This window comes from Mastigoproctus giganteus, chromosome 10 (assembly GCF_048544385.1).
Source record: "Mastigoproctus giganteus isolate SK-2022 chromosome 10, ASM4854438v1, whole genome shotgun sequence".
Classification (NCBI taxonomy): Eukaryota; Metazoa; Arthropoda; class Arachnida; order Uropygi; family Thelyphonidae; genus Mastigoproctus; species Mastigoproctus giganteus.
The window spans coordinates 162,711,955-162,728,462 of NC_143584.1; the positions used below are offsets into that span (position 1 = coordinate 162,711,955).

General features: G+C 35.1%; 1 protein-coding gene across 1 annotated transcript in view; it reads left to right on the plus strand.

The window, feature by feature from the left end:
* Positions 1–16,508, plus strand: part of LOC150079438 (activating signal cointegrator 1 complex subunit 2) — a 167,230-nt gene that overhangs the window by 134,571 nt on the left and 16,151 nt on the right. The window contains exons 16-18 of the mRNA XM_090383069.1: positions 3,052–3,264; positions 7,583–7,667; positions 8,994–9,108. Coding sequence (XP_090239195.1) covers positions 3,052–3,264; positions 7,583–7,667; positions 8,994–9,108 — 413 coding nt within the window. The remainder of the gene's footprint in view (positions 1–3,051; positions 3,265–7,582; positions 7,668–8,993; positions 9,109–16,508) is intronic.

A 16,508-nucleotide genomic window follows, 5' to 3' on the forward strand; every position in this document is an offset into this window, starting at 1 on the left:
ATCAAGCTTAACTATATATTGCTGTTTTTAAATATAATTTATTCCTCTGTGATCAAAATACCCTAGTTGGTCCCTGTTTGAGAAAAATGGTTTACTTTTACAAGTTTCTCCTTATGCAATTGCTATGTCATTGATAAATTTTTATGGCATCTCTGATTGGGATGAGATGGGAAGAAATTTTTATGCAGGTTTCAGAAATACCTAAAAAAAATGTGGTTTATGAAAAAACTAATTGAATATACAGTCGGTCCTCGTATAACACGTGTTTGCATTACACGAATTCGATCATACACGATTTATAAATAGGGGAACGTTATCTTATATAACACGAACCGAATTCGCTTATACACGATTCGTCTTTGTGTTTACAAGAAATGGCAGTCGAATACGGAATCACCCCAACTGAACGCAACACAATAGGAACGAAGAAGATTCTGAAAATGTATTTATATGTTTTATATCAGTGAAGGAGAAACACATTTCACCATAATAACGTAAAAACCAACACAATTCCAGCTATCGGTATAATCGCAAATGCAATTAGATGGAGTTTACTACCAGTTTATAACAGATTCTACTAGCAGAAACGCAACTGGAAATTGTTTTATGGTAGTAACCCCCAGAAATGTGCTTTAGTAAAATGTGAGGTGTTAATAGTGTATCTCGGCCTTTACGGTGTTGTTTATTCAGTTGCTACACGCGCGCAGCTTTGTTTCTGTGTATCAAGCGTGCCACCTCGTTTGTAATTGTGCTTTATTCCCTAAAAATTAGTAAAATACTTAAAAGGTGTGAAAAGGAAGCGTCCTGGCTAAGACACTGCAGATTCAGAGAGAAAAAAAAAGAAGCAATATCGATAAACAGAGGCGGACTGGGTCAAAAATTCTTACCCGGGAAAATTTGTAGTGGCCTCATAATACGGTTTATGGCCAAAATCACACCGGCCTCCGGCCCACCGTGGTTTCCCCCGTAAGGCTTATGGCCAGTCCGCCTCTGTCGATAGAGAAAAAAATATGAAATTGTGAAACGCTTTGAGCGAAATGAAAGACCATGTGATATTGCACGTGCTACAGACCTAAATGAGGCAACGCGGAGAATTACAAAGAATGCAGAGAAAATAAAAACAACTTTCATAGCGGGAACAACTCAAAGTGCAATTAAAATCCGTTAGATTAAGACACAAAGAATTGGAAGAGATGGAACGGCTGTCATCTCTTTGGATAGAAAATCAAACAAAAAGCAAGTTTGCTTACGATAGAAGCAAAAGCATTAGCAATATTTTATTACGACTTACGTATTATAATTTATACTTGCGTATTATAAAATACGTAAGTATTTTATTACGACTATTTTATTTAATATAATACATTTTTTACAAATAAAATACGTATTTTATCCGTAAAAAATACTTTTTTAGTATTAAAAATACTAAAAATACTTTATTATAATAAAATATTATTTTTATTACGTATTTTAATCGTTATAAAATACGTTAGTATTTTATAACGATTAAAATGACCCGATTATTTATTGTGTTTGTTAATGTTTTGGTTCCAAATGTGTGTTCAATCTTGGGTGGTCGGCACCTAACCCTACTTTTCCTATAGGGCCTGTTGTTTATATTGCACGATTTTGCATTGCACGAGGGTTTCTAGGAACGCAACTATCGTGCTATACGAGGACAGACTGTACTGCAGAAAGGAATGCAGTAGCTCAGTGGTTTCCAAACAATTTAATAGCAATGTTTCCATTGCATCCTTCTTGACTTTGAATAATTGAATTTAACAAACATTCATTCTCACCTCCTTCACTTGGGGACAGATATATCCCACACTTTGCCAGTGTTTATTGTCAAATTAGCATTTTTCATAAACTACATTTTTTAAGTATATCCAAAACCATGGCATAAAAATTTATGATTTTAAACAAATGCCAACCCAAATTGACTCTATCAGTTGGGGTTGCTGCTGTGTGGCACAGTCATGTTTCTGACACCCAACTCTGCTAATCAGATTGTTTTGCATCCCCCCCCCCAGTTTTAAAAAAGAAATAGCAGATCTTAAATGTTCTTCAGTTTACACACATAGGATAATGCTTACCTTTGTTTCTCTCATAGTTTTCCTTGCTCCTTCCAACTGAGGATGCATTTGGAAAAAAAAAAAAAAAAAAAAGCCTTTACCACAAAAATAATGAAGCCATTTTCCAGTTTAAAAAAAATTAAATAGCAGAACATGCCTTTATGGAGATCTTTTATGTCTTCTCTCTCTCTCTCTCTCTCTCTCTCTCTCTCTCTCTCTCTCACACACACACACACACACACACACACACACACACACACACACACAAACAAACAAACTGTTCTTTCTTTGTATTATTGCAAGTCCTCAGAGTACATATTTTTTTACTACTTTCCTTTCTTTTCATTTCAAATTTTTTCCTTCTATAAACATTTAGGATCAGCTATGGAATTTTATGACTTCTATCATCTACCCCTACCCATTGGTGCAAAGATAATTTTTTTAAATTTGAAAAATAGGTTATTAATTTTCCTCTAGAAAACCTTGTTAGTTTAGGCAGAACGTAACTATATGCTTGCTGAACAGGAAAGAAATCAGGATTTTTTTTTTTTTTTCTATTTTCATGCTAATTTTTTCAGAATCTTTTGGCCTGAATAACTAAGTTACTTGGTCTCAGCATGTACTTCAGAATATATACATACACAATCTAAAATCGAATTATTGTAGATAGGGAATAGAAGCAGATAAAGCAATTTATTATCTTTCATCAATTTAGCTAATGCATTCATGTTTTAGAAATTGTAAAAATCAGCCCATTATTTTTGTGCAAAACAAAAAAAATACTTTTCACCTTTGTTTTTTTAAAATTTAGTTTATTTCCATTTTTGAGTCAACTTGCAGTGTCATTCCTGGGGGTGATGGGGTAGTCAAAAATGGCTGAGTGCTGTAAAGTGCTTAAACTGGGTTAATAATAATGAAATAGTGCTAGTTTTAAAACCTAGATTTTAAAAAAATAATAATTTTTTCTTTTTCAAAGGAACACAACACCAGAAGATTATAAAGGGCTCGCTGAAGATAAGGAACATACTAAGGTACTTAAGGAACTCTGTAAGAAATATGAAGTCATGCCTGATTCATTACTGTATACAGAAAATGCTGTTCTGTATGAAGATGAGTATGATGATACTTATGACTCATATATGGTGGGAGCTGAAGAACCAGAAATTGAAGATGAATTAACAAGTAGAAGGTATAAATATATATATATATATATATAAATATATATATATATATATATATATAATTTTTTTTCCATGACATCTTTAAGGTATAACAGTTTTTTTTTTCTATTCTTTTTATTAGTGTTATATGAGAGATTTGAGCTAAATACAAGGATTTTACCTGAAACTCCACATTATTCTGTCCCTTTATTGCAAAAAAAAAAAAAAATTGTACCAAAGAATTTACTAAGTAGCATTTATAGTCCTTCTGACCTATAAAAGGTCAGAAGGATGGATTAATGAATGAACTATTTTGTTTAGCTAGGCAGCAGGGATACTAAATGTGTTGTAAAATTACAACTGAATCAGCAGTTACATTGCATATGCAGATTTTCTACATATACCTTCATGTTAGCAGTCCTAATATTAAATACAGTGTTATTTAGAAAAAAATTAATAAGCACTTCTGAATTCATTAATGAGGCGCCGACCGGGCTAGCCGGGTGGGTAAAGTGGCCTGTCTGGCAACCCAAAGGTCGCAGGTTCGAATCCTGCCTTGAACTTGGATCAGAATAAGAAAATGCAAAAACTTTGGGAGGTGCATTATGGCCACAGAAGCCGATGCGCCAACAACTTACAAATATAATACAGTAATGAGGCCTGATTGTTGAAGATAGGAACAGAGATCTTGAAGCATATGATGCTCATCTTCGATTTGGGCTGCATGATCATCAGAATTTTTGAAATGATCAGCACAGTAGTTGATAGTGGTAGGTTTATGTGATACAACAGGGTCTCTCTGGTGGCATAGCTTGGTATCTCCTGCAGCACAATTTGGTCTTTTATTTATTTATTTTTTGTTTTTTTGTTGGGACTGTGTAAGGTCTTTTGTAATAATTGTCCTCTCGTTCCAGTAAACTAATTACATACTTTGTGGTAAAGTGTCTTTACTAAACATACTTAAAGATGCTGATTACTTTTTCATTGATTGTCAACATATTCAAGAGAACCAAGAATATCTGTTAAGAGGATGTGGTTCTGGGCTAATGTGTGCATTAACAAGTATTTCAAGTACAGGACTTGTCCCTATTTCATGTTGTGCCATAAAGACAAAAGCCTTTTCTCAAGTGGAATGACCTTTCATTGCATTTATCACTACTAATTACTTGTGTTACACTTACAGATAAGTAGTACTTCTTAATGAGACTTAAGGAGATAAATTTAAATGCTACTTGTGTGTGACATGGTGCCACACACAAGTAGCATTATAAAAACCTTCCCAAACATGCCACCATAAAAATTGTGCCCCATTATTAACTAGACTCTCATACAACTACCACAAAAATAATGGTGTAAACTCCTTTGCCACTACATAACTGCCCCAGAGCATGAACTAATTGACCTAATTGAAGTGTATAAGGCTTTAAGAAAGGTTAAGTAAACTAAATGCCAATATCATCTGTACTCTTTTTTTCAATGACCCATAAGGAGATAAATTTAAATTGAAAAAAGGATGGCAAAGAATAGATTAGGAAATTCATGTATAGCCAAAAAAAAAGTAATTTATCAATGGAATAAACTTCCTAGTGGTGTGGAAATGGGTAATGTGAATAAATTTAAAGAAGGATTGAACAAATTATTAATTAGAAAGAATGGGAAAATTGAAGTGGGTAAAAAGTTTTGTTTCTTTTTTTTTTTCTTTTTTTTTTAACTGCTGATGTATAAGCTTTGCTTCCTTGCATCATTTTGCTAATACTAAAACAAAAACTTATTTGCAGTATATTGCTACAGCCTTTAAGTACAGCACAGTATTGTAGTGTTTGAATTTAATATATTGAGTTTTAGCTTACTGATGAATTCAAATACTCTGATCAGTATTATTTGGATTCTGTTTAGAAATCAGCCCATGAACACACTTCTGCAGGCATAATACACAGTGGTGCAATATAGTCTAACATTTAAGTTGCTGATGTGCCTAAAACCCAACAGCAACTATTTCATGTGACTATATCATTTGTGCTTTTTTTTTTTTTTTTTTTTTTTGTATTAAGCAACAAAGTAATTGAGAAAAAAAAATTGTGCTAGCAATATGAGAGAATTAATTTTTTTGGATAAATTTCAATGTAAGTGAAATTTTATTACATAAAATTAACAATTTTAATGCATTTTCATCCCCACAATCACTGTCACTTCTTGTTTTTAGAAGTTTTTGGCACATTGACTACTTTGATCATAGTGCACCAGTTTATTTATATGGTATTCAGTTTATATGACATAACACGTATTATATTGGCAATTAATCAAGTAATTAAATAATCAAAAAACACAGTATTGACAATTAATCAATTAAATTTATTTATAAATCCTTTTAATTTTTATTGTTTACTAAATTGTATTTAAATGGAAATCATGCCCCAGACTAGAGCAGCAAAGTAGTGAAAGTGCTGTAGTTCGCTGGACAACCATAGAGGGCGATTCTCCAATGCATCACAGTCTAAAAAAATGCGCAAAATGCGACATGTTTGCGGATCTCTCTCGAACAGGACATGATCTAGCCATGGAGGATGTCTTTGTGTGTGCTCGGTGTGGAGAATGTGAAGAAATTAGGCACCAACTCAGTATTCTGATGTCTATGAGAGCTTGAAGAGTCAGGTGGATGCCCTCGAAGGAATTAAAATGGGGGTCCCATCAAGATGTCAGCTGCCCAACTCAACGCCAGAGCACACTCTTATACACCAGGCAACACAGCGGCAACCTTTAGAGCAGAATGTGCTGGTCCCACAGGAGCTAGTTATTGATTGTTGGTGACTCAATTGTCAGGGAAACAGGAAATATATTATGCAAAAAAGGATAGGTGGAATAGGACCAGGGTATGTCTGCCAGGGGCAAAAGTTGATGATGTTTTAGAGTAGATATCATCTTTTAAGGACACAAAAGGTGATATCGTTGTACACATTGGCACTAATGACATTAAGTGTAGGAAATCTGCAGATTTACTAAGCAAGTACAGGTCAATGCTGAAAAAAAGTCGCTGAGTTAGGGTTAAATTTGAAGGTTCTGCAGTCCTGCCCAGATACGATAGGAGGGAGTATATGATGAGAGCCTTTTCAATCAAATTCGGCCCCGGAGAGATTGTGCAGAGCTCATGAAGTAGAATTTTTCCCAGCACGGTCTGTGCTTGTTAACAGGAGAGACTGCTTCTACAGGGATGGGATACACTTAAATAGAAGGAGTGCAAGAATATTTGCTGATGCTATCGAGTCAATGTTAGGTGGGTCAGAAAACTGCTAGCTTGGGGGGATTCACAGTAGCTGCAGGCAGAGGCAGAAATGATTCTTGCACTGCTTCTATTGGAATGAGCAGCAGCCCAGAAAGCTAGTTGCTAGGGATTTCAGGAACTGCTGAGAGTTATGAAACAAGTAAATACATGGGCTGTGTTAGAGTAACTAAGAGTAAGAACAGGTGCATGTATACTAGGAGTATAGTAAATAAATTTGATGAATTTGAAGTGCTGGTTAAGACATCCAAGGCGGATATTGTTGAGATATCAGAGACATGGTGACACACAAAATCATGCTACCTCCATCTACAGCCTTGATTGAAGAGGTCTTTAAGAATTCCTGTAGTCTCTGACAGAAATAGGACCTGAATGGACCTCTCTAGATGAGTGGAAGGTGGTGAACCATTGTTGGAGGGTTTGCTGCCAGTTACCATATTTATTCCAATCAGATATTTCAGAAAATATCCTAGTTTTCTTTTAAAAGTGAATTTTAAGTTTTTTTACGAGTTAAGTAATTGTTCTACTGATTACTGCCTTTAAAAAGGAATAGCGCCAAATCAAAAGCGCCTATTGGAAAATCATTTGGAGTTTTATTTTTATCTTGAATATCCTAGAATTTCTAATAGTTGGTTCAGAATTTCAGTTTTTGAGATACACAGAATTTTTATTTTGGCAAAACTTTGTGGTCACTGGTATATAGCATAATTAGTAGAGATTTATGGTAAAATTAGGCTAATACTACAATTACAGAATAGATCCTCTAATAAGGCTCTCGCTACATTTAAAAAATTTCTACTAAACTTGTGCATCTATTTTCACAAAATAACAGCAGGTAGTTTCCATGCACAGACTGGAAATTTCAGAAATTTAGCACTAGCACCAGAGATCCCAAACCAGAGGGAATCTGATATGCCACCACTAAAAATATTGCTGACTACTGATCTGTATTATGGTTGTTACCAATTAACCATTTAGATTATTTTGGTGAAAAGTTAAAACTTATAATTAAAAAAGTAATATTCCAATTATTTTCAGATTTTTTTTAGCAATCTTTCTTTCTTTTTTAGGCCATTTACAACACCAAATGTTTTACAACAAAATATGAATTTCCGAGTTAATGATCATAGTGAACAGGAAAGTGAGGAAGAAAAGGTTAGACTTTTTTTTTTTTTTTTTTTTTTAATTCTGTCATTAAGTAAGCAAAAGAAATTTCTTAGCATGTGAGTTGTGGGGCTTTCATTGTATGTGATGCAATTTATTGTCTGTTATATTTTCTATGTCATATAATTACTGTTGGTCAGTATGGTAATAAGACCAATTGACTAAAGAAATTGCAAAACATTCTCATATAAAAACAAATTCTGTAATGTAGATCTCACCCATGAACAGTGGAGAGCATTATTGATTATAAGTGTATTATTTAGATTTGGTGATAAAGAGAAATCTGTATTTACATTTTTGTAAGGTGATACATCAGCCAAAAGCTATATTCCTTTAGATGGAAGGAAAAATGTTACCTGTTCTGAAAAGTTTGATCTTTTCCCATTTGCTATGGGAAAGATAGGTACCTTTATTTTTATGGCTCTTACTTTTACAGAAAGAATATGGTTCATGTGCTTTACGTGATTCATGTTCAATGTAAAGCTGAGTTACATGGAACATAAACTATGATCATGACTTGTGAAATTGTACCTCACCACTCACATAAACAGGCAATTCTTGAAATATAATTATGAATAACTAAACTCTCACAACTGGTTTGGGCTATATCAAGGAATAATATTTTCAGTCATACAGTATCTTACTAGGAGTGAGTGTACTTTAAATATTCAATTGCAGTGAGTGTCAGTGCCACTAACAAAAACAGTTGTAATTTAAAAATGAGTGATTATTATGATTGCAACAGCATTAAATATTGAAGGTTTAGGACCAAAATGCATCAAAATTAAACTTAAATTTAAGAAGTTCATACTACCAAATGAGAAATTATTAATATTGCAATGGTCATAATAACTAAACACAGAGTTTTATCCACAGTGAATGTAAAACCTTTAATATACTTTTCTTCACATATATTATAATCTTGTTAAATTGTTCCTTAAGCCTTTCCTCCTTGTTATTCATTTGGTGGATGCAGAATTTATACGAAAAAATGTAATATATAGCATAGTGACAACCTCCTTTCACTTCTCCTGTTCTGTACTACTGGCATGTAAACACTTACATAATTCATTTCAGGCAAACTATTTCAGGAATTTGTGAACCATGATCATAGTTCTAACCCATGTAAACCTGGCTTAAAGAACCTTACTTTAATGTGCAGCTACTCATAGCTGGGTAGCAGAAATCAGTAGTGGATCTCTTCATAACACAACTTATTTTGTATCCCGTTTTCTCTCTACTCTCCCATTAACATAAGATTTGTTTGATTGAACTATTGTGATGATAAAGAACTCTAATACAAAGTAAAATTTGCAGGATAAAGAAGAAAAAATTAACAAGGATGAGTTTATTCCTAATCCTGCAGTACTAAGGGAAAGGGCAGAGCAGAGAAGGCAGGCTCAAGGAAGGTCACGTCCACAAAATTTGAGAGGTAAGGTTTTTATTAGATAATTGTTGATAATTGTTGTTTTTGGAAATAAATACCAGTTACTGATATAATTCTTAAATTAATCTTCAGTGATATGATTTGCTCCACTTTTGTTGCTCTTTTACTTCAGTAATGTGTGTAGAATGCCATGTGATATTTTAAACAAGTAAAAGAGCTAGTATATATAAATAAGTAACTAAATGTGAAATATAATGAAATATTTAACAAAGTTTAGACAAGTATCTAGGCATAAGCTATAATTAGTGTGTTACCAACTGTGTGAGGAAAACCAGATTGTGTAGATATACCAATGTAATAGAAACAAGTAATGCTTTACACTTTTGACAAACTTTAACCAACTTATGAAAAAAGATATTGTTGGAATCTCTTTTGGACCTGAGATTTAGATATTTTTCTGTGAATTATTTAAACTTCACACAGGTAAATTTGAAAATATACTAAGCTTTGTGAACAAATACAATACCCATTTGATATATTTCAGAAGGAAATGTATTTGAGATTTTTAAAACATAAAAGGTTAAATATGAAATCAATTTGTACTAATAATAGTACTACAGCCAGATTAGAAATAAAATTACTTTGTTGGGAAATTGATTACAATTTCTGTTACATCTGAAACAAAATAGCCATGTTGCTTCATCACACATTTGTGGCTACCCTTCTTTTCTTTTTCATACACACTCGCCTTCATTTTACAAACAACCAATTTAATGCTCTTTCATATTCAGTACCAGAGTTTCAGAAACTATCAGTGCTGATAAGGAAATACGTAACCAAGTATATTTTTAACCTTTATTATGATGAACAGAAGTAACTGATTAGAATTGAAAATCAAAACGCATTAAGCAACTATATTTTGCCCACAAAATGTTAAAAAATTAAGTGGCATCTTGTTCACATGACATTTGTTTCATAGTTATGCCTCCTTAAATTTTTCCTTCATTTAAAGAAACTGCATCACAACTTATATGTTGGCTGAAGCTACAACTTTTTGAAGGTAGAGGTTAATGTAAATTAAACCCCATTTAATGTAAAAAGCTGTCTGGAGCATGACAGTTTTTTGAACTATTCAGTATCTATGAAATATCCATGCTATTTCATACGTACTGATGAAATAGGTATTGTACATGACCATTGTATTAGAATTCAACAGGTACCAAGTATATTCAGATTTCAGAATTGTTTTCTCTTCCTTTTTTAATATCTATATTCATATTCCTAAATCTGAGTATTCTGAGTAATAATGTACTGAATATTTGCCTTGACCATGCCATCAAAATTTGTCTAACGAAACTTGGGGGGGGGGTGTTAACCATCTTACATTGTTGTTACTTTCTTAAAGCTTGATAATGTGTATCCCCATGGAGTTATTCATTTAACTATTTTCTGAAAATGGAAAACTAGATGTTTAAATTTGAAAAAGTTTAGATTGGTTAGGGTGTTACCAATTGTGTGAAGAAAGCCAGATTCATCATCATCAGCCATTTTCAATCCACTGCAGGATGAAGGCCTCTCCAGCAACTTTCCAGTTCCTTCTCTTTTGTGCAATGACCATCGATTTGCTACCCACAGACTCATGAATTTCATCTGTCCATCGGCATTGTTGTCTTCCAGGGTTTCTCTTAGCTCCTCTTGGGTACCATTCTTTTTTTTTTCTTAGTCCATCTGTCATCATGTCTTTGAGCTATGTATCCTGCCCAAGACCATTTTAGTTCTTTAGTTTTGATAAGAATGTCCTTTATTTGAGTGTGCTGCTTAATCCATGTGTTTCTCTTCTTATCTAACAGTCTGATTCCCAATATAACTCGTTCCATTCTTTGCTGTGTAGTTCTCAGCTTTTCTTTCATTCTTTTGGTGAGCGCCCAAGTTTCACTTCCATAAGTCATGGTGGGGAGTATACAAAGGGTACTAGGAAAGTTTTGCAATACACCTTTGTTTATTTAATTTTTTCAAAGTAATTTCCTCTACATTCAATACACCTCTCCATCCTCCGAAACCAATCTTTAAACCAGTTCTGCCAAGTTTCACTAGGGAGTAAAGCACACTCGTTGTCCCAAGCCCGTAGAAGGTCCTCATCACTGGAAAACCGCCTCCCTTTTAACTTCATTTTCACATGCGGGAACAGTGCAAAGTCGCAGGGAGCAAGGTCTGGACTGTAGGGAGGGTGCTCGAGAAGTTTCAGTCCTGTCGTGGTCAAATATTCGGTGCAGGCTTTGGCGCGGTGAGCTGCAGCATTATCGTGATGGAGGTACCAGGTGTCCATTCTTGACTTTGGCCGCAGGTTCTTCATAGATCCAATGACTTTAGGCAGGCATTGTTCAGTATACCACTTAGCTGTGACTGTCTTCTGCGTGTCCAAAACGACACATTCTACAATTCCACTCGATTTGAAAAATACAGCTATCATTTTCTTCTTTACAGATCGAGATTTTCTGACAATTATGGGTGTGTCGTCATCATCAAAGACCCAAACTTTGTTTTGAGCCTTGGTCGGCAGATCGTAATAGTACAGCCAAGTCTCGTCACCTGTCACGATGTTGTTCACATACCGAGATTGTCCCTTATCAAACTTTTTTAACATCTCCCGGCACCAAGTCACACGTCGTGTCATCTGCTCTTCAGTCAGTTGATGCGGCACCCAGAGAGAACAAAGTTTCTTCACGTGCAAATGATCTTGCAGAATCGAACAAATTGCTGGTGCATTTAGGCCCAAAGTATCCTCTATCTGTTGGTAGGTCACTCGCTTGTTTTCGTCAATCATTTTCCTCACAGCAGTAACGTTTTCCTCCGTAACTGACGTTCGTGGCCTTCCCGGCCTCTCAGAATCCTCCAGAGTGAAATTTCCCCTTTGGAATTCTCTATACCACCTGAATACCATTGTACGATGTGGACAATCATCATCTAGTGCAAGAGTCATTTCTTCTAAGCACTGGTCTATGGTTAAAGCACGCACGAAATTATACCGCAAAACTGTCCTTATCTCATTTCGTGACCACGATGCCATCGCAAGCACTTTACACTCTCACTACTAATGGGCCGACCGGGCTAGCCGAGTGGTAAAGTACCTGCCCGGCAACCCAAAGGTCGCAGGTTCGATTCCCGCCTCGGGCTTGTATCAAAGTACTGCAAAAAAAAAACTTGGGAGGTGCAATATGGCCACAGAAGCCGATGCGCCAACAACTACCAAATCAAAAAAAAAAAAAAAAAAAAAAAAATCACTACTAATGAATAACTGAGCCCGTCGACTTGGCGCCGCGGCTACTATGCACGTATGAACATGTCTCAACATGCAGCAACAAGCAGCTTCCTGTGATTCATTGTTGCGTCATATTGCAAAACTTTCCTAGTACCCTTTGTACATTGGTTCATTATTTTACATTTCAGACAAACTGGGATATTGCTCCTTAGTATGTGACTATATTTCCTGAATGCTATCCATCCAAAATTTATTCTTCTCTTGACTTCCAGCCATTTATCATTATTACAGCTAATGACTTGTCCCAGATAAGTATATGACTCCAACTTTTCAGTTACTGCTCCTTCAATCATTATATCCCTTTCTGTGGCATACCTGTTCATTATTACTTTTGTTTTAGTCATATTCATCTTTAGTCCAAAATCCTTACTGACTCTGCATAACTGATTAAGATTTTCCTCTAATTCTTTGGGATCATGGCTTACGACCACAATGTCATCTGCAAATCATAAATGGTTTACGTACTCTCCATTCATATTGACTCTTTTCTGTGACCAGTCTAATCTTCTGAAAGCTTCCTCAAGGGCAGCAGTAAACAACTTCGGTGATATTGTCTCCTTGTCGAACTCCTTTCTCAATTTTAAATTTACTACTGTCTTTGTCTAGTCTAATAAAGGAGGTAGCATTCTCATATATTTTCTTCAAAATCATAATATATGGGGGTATCTATTCCTTGTCTTCCCAGTGCCCAAAACATTGCCTTATGCTGTATGGAGTCAAATGCATTATCATAATCCACAAATGCCAGACATAATGGTGTTTTATATTCATTTGCTTTCTCCATTAGCTGTGACATTACGTGAAGGTGATCCATAGCTGAGAATCCTGTCCTAAAGCCAGCTTGCTCTTTCGGTTGATTCTCATCAAGTATTCTTTCTAATCTTGTTAGTAATGACCCTTGTGAACAACTTGTAGATGTGGGATAACAAGCTAATTGGTCTATAATTTCCAATTACTGATTTATCTCCTTTCTTATGCAGCAAAACTATGATTGCATTATTCCACTCCTTAGGCATCACACCTTTTCTAATGCATTTTTTGAAGTCTTACCGGTTTTTGTGTCATGTCTGTTCCTCCCAATTTTAACAACTCTACAGTAACTTCATCTTCTTCCCGGGGTTTTCTGATTCATTTTCTTCAATGCATGTTCTACCTCATCAGGAAGGATATCAGGTATGTTGTATGTGTTACTAATTTGCAATCCATCTTTCCACTGTTGGCATAATTCTCTCGCTCCTTGTATAACTCTTTATAGTAGTCTTCTGCTATTTATAAGTACACCATCACTATTCTTCAGTTTCTGTATCATTTGTCTTTCTGTAATACTGCTCATGGCTGCTGATTTAAATTCTCTGTGTTCTACTTTTCTTGTGTTAAATCTTCTTATGTCCTCTCTGAGTCTGTATCTAATGGCTTTGCATAACTCAGTATAATCAATTATCTCCTTGTCGGTGTTTTTCTTGCTCTTTATTTGTCGTCTTCGGTTCATCATGACAAGTGTTTCTTGGGCGCCTCCGTAGCCAGGTGGGAAGGAGCAGCAGTGTGTAGCACACGCTTCTTGATTAGACCGGGGTTCGAGCCCGTCACCACCAAATATGGAGGATGCGGAAAGGTCAGGGAATGACCACCGCATATCCCGGAGCAATATGGCCTTAGTTGCTAATGCTCCTAAAAAAACCAAAAATAACAACAAGTGTTTCTTGACTAATTTTTTCTTCTTTGGATTACTTTTTACCTATAGTTTTCTTGGGCTTTATCACTTTCAGAAAGTTGTAATATTCCTCGTCGATACCTTGGTCCTGAGCAGTCTGCAGAAGCTCAGACTTGTTCTTAAGTTCCAGTACATACTGCTTTTTCCTCCTCTTCTGTTATCTCAAATACCTTTGTATTATTTACTCGAGTCAGTTTTTCCCTTTATTTTCTTACATCTATATCAAATGTGCATCTTACCATTCTGTGATCACTTCCAACATTTACCTTGTTCAGGACAGTAACATCATTCACGATATATCTTATGTTAGTGAGGATGAAGTCAATTTCATTAGTTGTTAATCCATTTGGGCTCTTCCATGTCCACTTTCTGTTCATCCTTTTCTTGAAAGATGTGTTCATTACTGACATTTCTCGAGATTCTGCAAATTTCATGTCTTTCACCAATTCCAAATTTTTCCTATAGTTCCCCTTTCTGCACTGTTTTGTCTCTTTCCAACTTTAGCATTGAAGTCCCCCATAATGATAGTGAAGTGAGTTTTTTGTTCATCTAGAAGACTCAATTTCGGTGTACATTTCTTCAACCTCTTCATCATCATGGCTTGATTTTGGTGCATAAATCATTATAACCTTTAGCTTATACATCTTAGAAATCCTGAGTAGTAGTGACACCCTTGATGATGTACTTTTGAATTCCAAAATGTTGTTTTTTATATCTTTATGGATCAGAAAGCCAACTCCACCTTCACTCCTTTCACTGTTTCCATTGGTGTACAGCAAAGTTCCACTTGATAAACTTATAAGTGATTCATTTCTTCTTCTTCTTGTTTCAGCCAAACCGATGATATTCCAATTCACATTTTCTAATTCCTTTTCCAGCTCTAATGTCCTGTCTTCACTGACGATTCACCAGATTATGTAGACATAAAATTGTTTAATGGCAATTAATGGAAATAGCTTTTCACATTGAAATAAAATTCAAAATATTAAAAGTAGCAACTTAAATTTATACAAATAAGTCAATAAACAAAATATTTTTATTTGTCTTGGAATGTTCATTGCTAAACTAACCTAAACTTAACACCTAAGAAAAGTGGTCACTCTTGGACTAGCATACTTAAGTTCTATTCTTGCATTATGTATGTGGAATCACTTTTTCTGTGAAGTTATCTTGAAGATACTGGCAGAAGAAGAAAGGATGTCGTGCTGTTGTTTACAAAAATTTACTTTGTAACTAATGTAATGAACTTGACGAACAGTAGTTGCATTCCCCTCCAGAGGTAGCTGTTTGTAATTAATGTTTCACTGACATACTCTTTTATTGTGCACCTCTGGCCGATACTGGGTGTCTGCAGTAATTGTCTCCTCCGTAGCCAGGTGGGCAGGAGCAGCAGTGCGTAGCACACGTTTCTTGATTGGACCGGGGTTTGAGCCCGTGAGCCACCAAATACGGAGGATGCGGAAAGGTCAGGGAATGACCACCGCACATCCCCGGAGCAATATGGCCTTAGTTGCTAATGCTCCTAAAAAAAAAAAAAATCAAATAACAACTAATTTCCTCTCTTGGAAATACATTAGCAGGATATACAGTCAACACAAGTATTCTTTATATTCTTTGAACACTACTTTTTTTTTCTTTTTTTTTTTTTATAATTTGTTTTGGGAGACACGATCATACCCATGGTATATCTGAAACCACAGTATGAAGAAGTTCAGTATATTGAAGTTGCACTGTATTTATTGAACAAATTTAATATGTTAACTCAAAAAAAGCAAAATTTTCCAAAAAAAGCTTATCCGTTTCCAAGAGCTCAAAATTCTTTGCTTTTAGAGGTCATTAAAAAGCTTCGAATTATATATTTACCATATATAAATTCCGCACACAGTTCAGATTTATTAATTACACTTCTGGCATTAGAATGCAAGCATGGAATCTGTATTTTGTTTGTTTGTTGCAACTTTAACACATCCCGTGTAGTTACTTAACAGCAGGAATTTTAAAGTTTTTTCCAGGAATTTTAAAGTTGGATATTCAGTGCTTTGGTGGCTTCTTTAGTCTCAAGGTCAAGTTTTGCAAAACACCTAACTCTGCCTCAGTAAGTGTTTTTGTACCTCTTCTATTCATTTGGATCTTGTATTTGGAAAAACAGCCCATTCTGTAACAAGTGCAGGCTATGCCAAGAAAAAGTTTACCCCACAAGTACAATCTCTCTCTAAGACTGTCTGAATGTGGGTCTGACAAATCAGACCCACATTCAGAAATTAATGTAGCCACTGATATGGAATAGTGCCTTGTGAATAGTGCATTTTATTTAGGTAGTTATCAGTTTAGTTTAACATGGGAATAGAAAAATCTTTGCGTACTGTTCCTAACTAGTAAAAACTGCAAACTATTTTGGTAGTTTAACCCTATTGG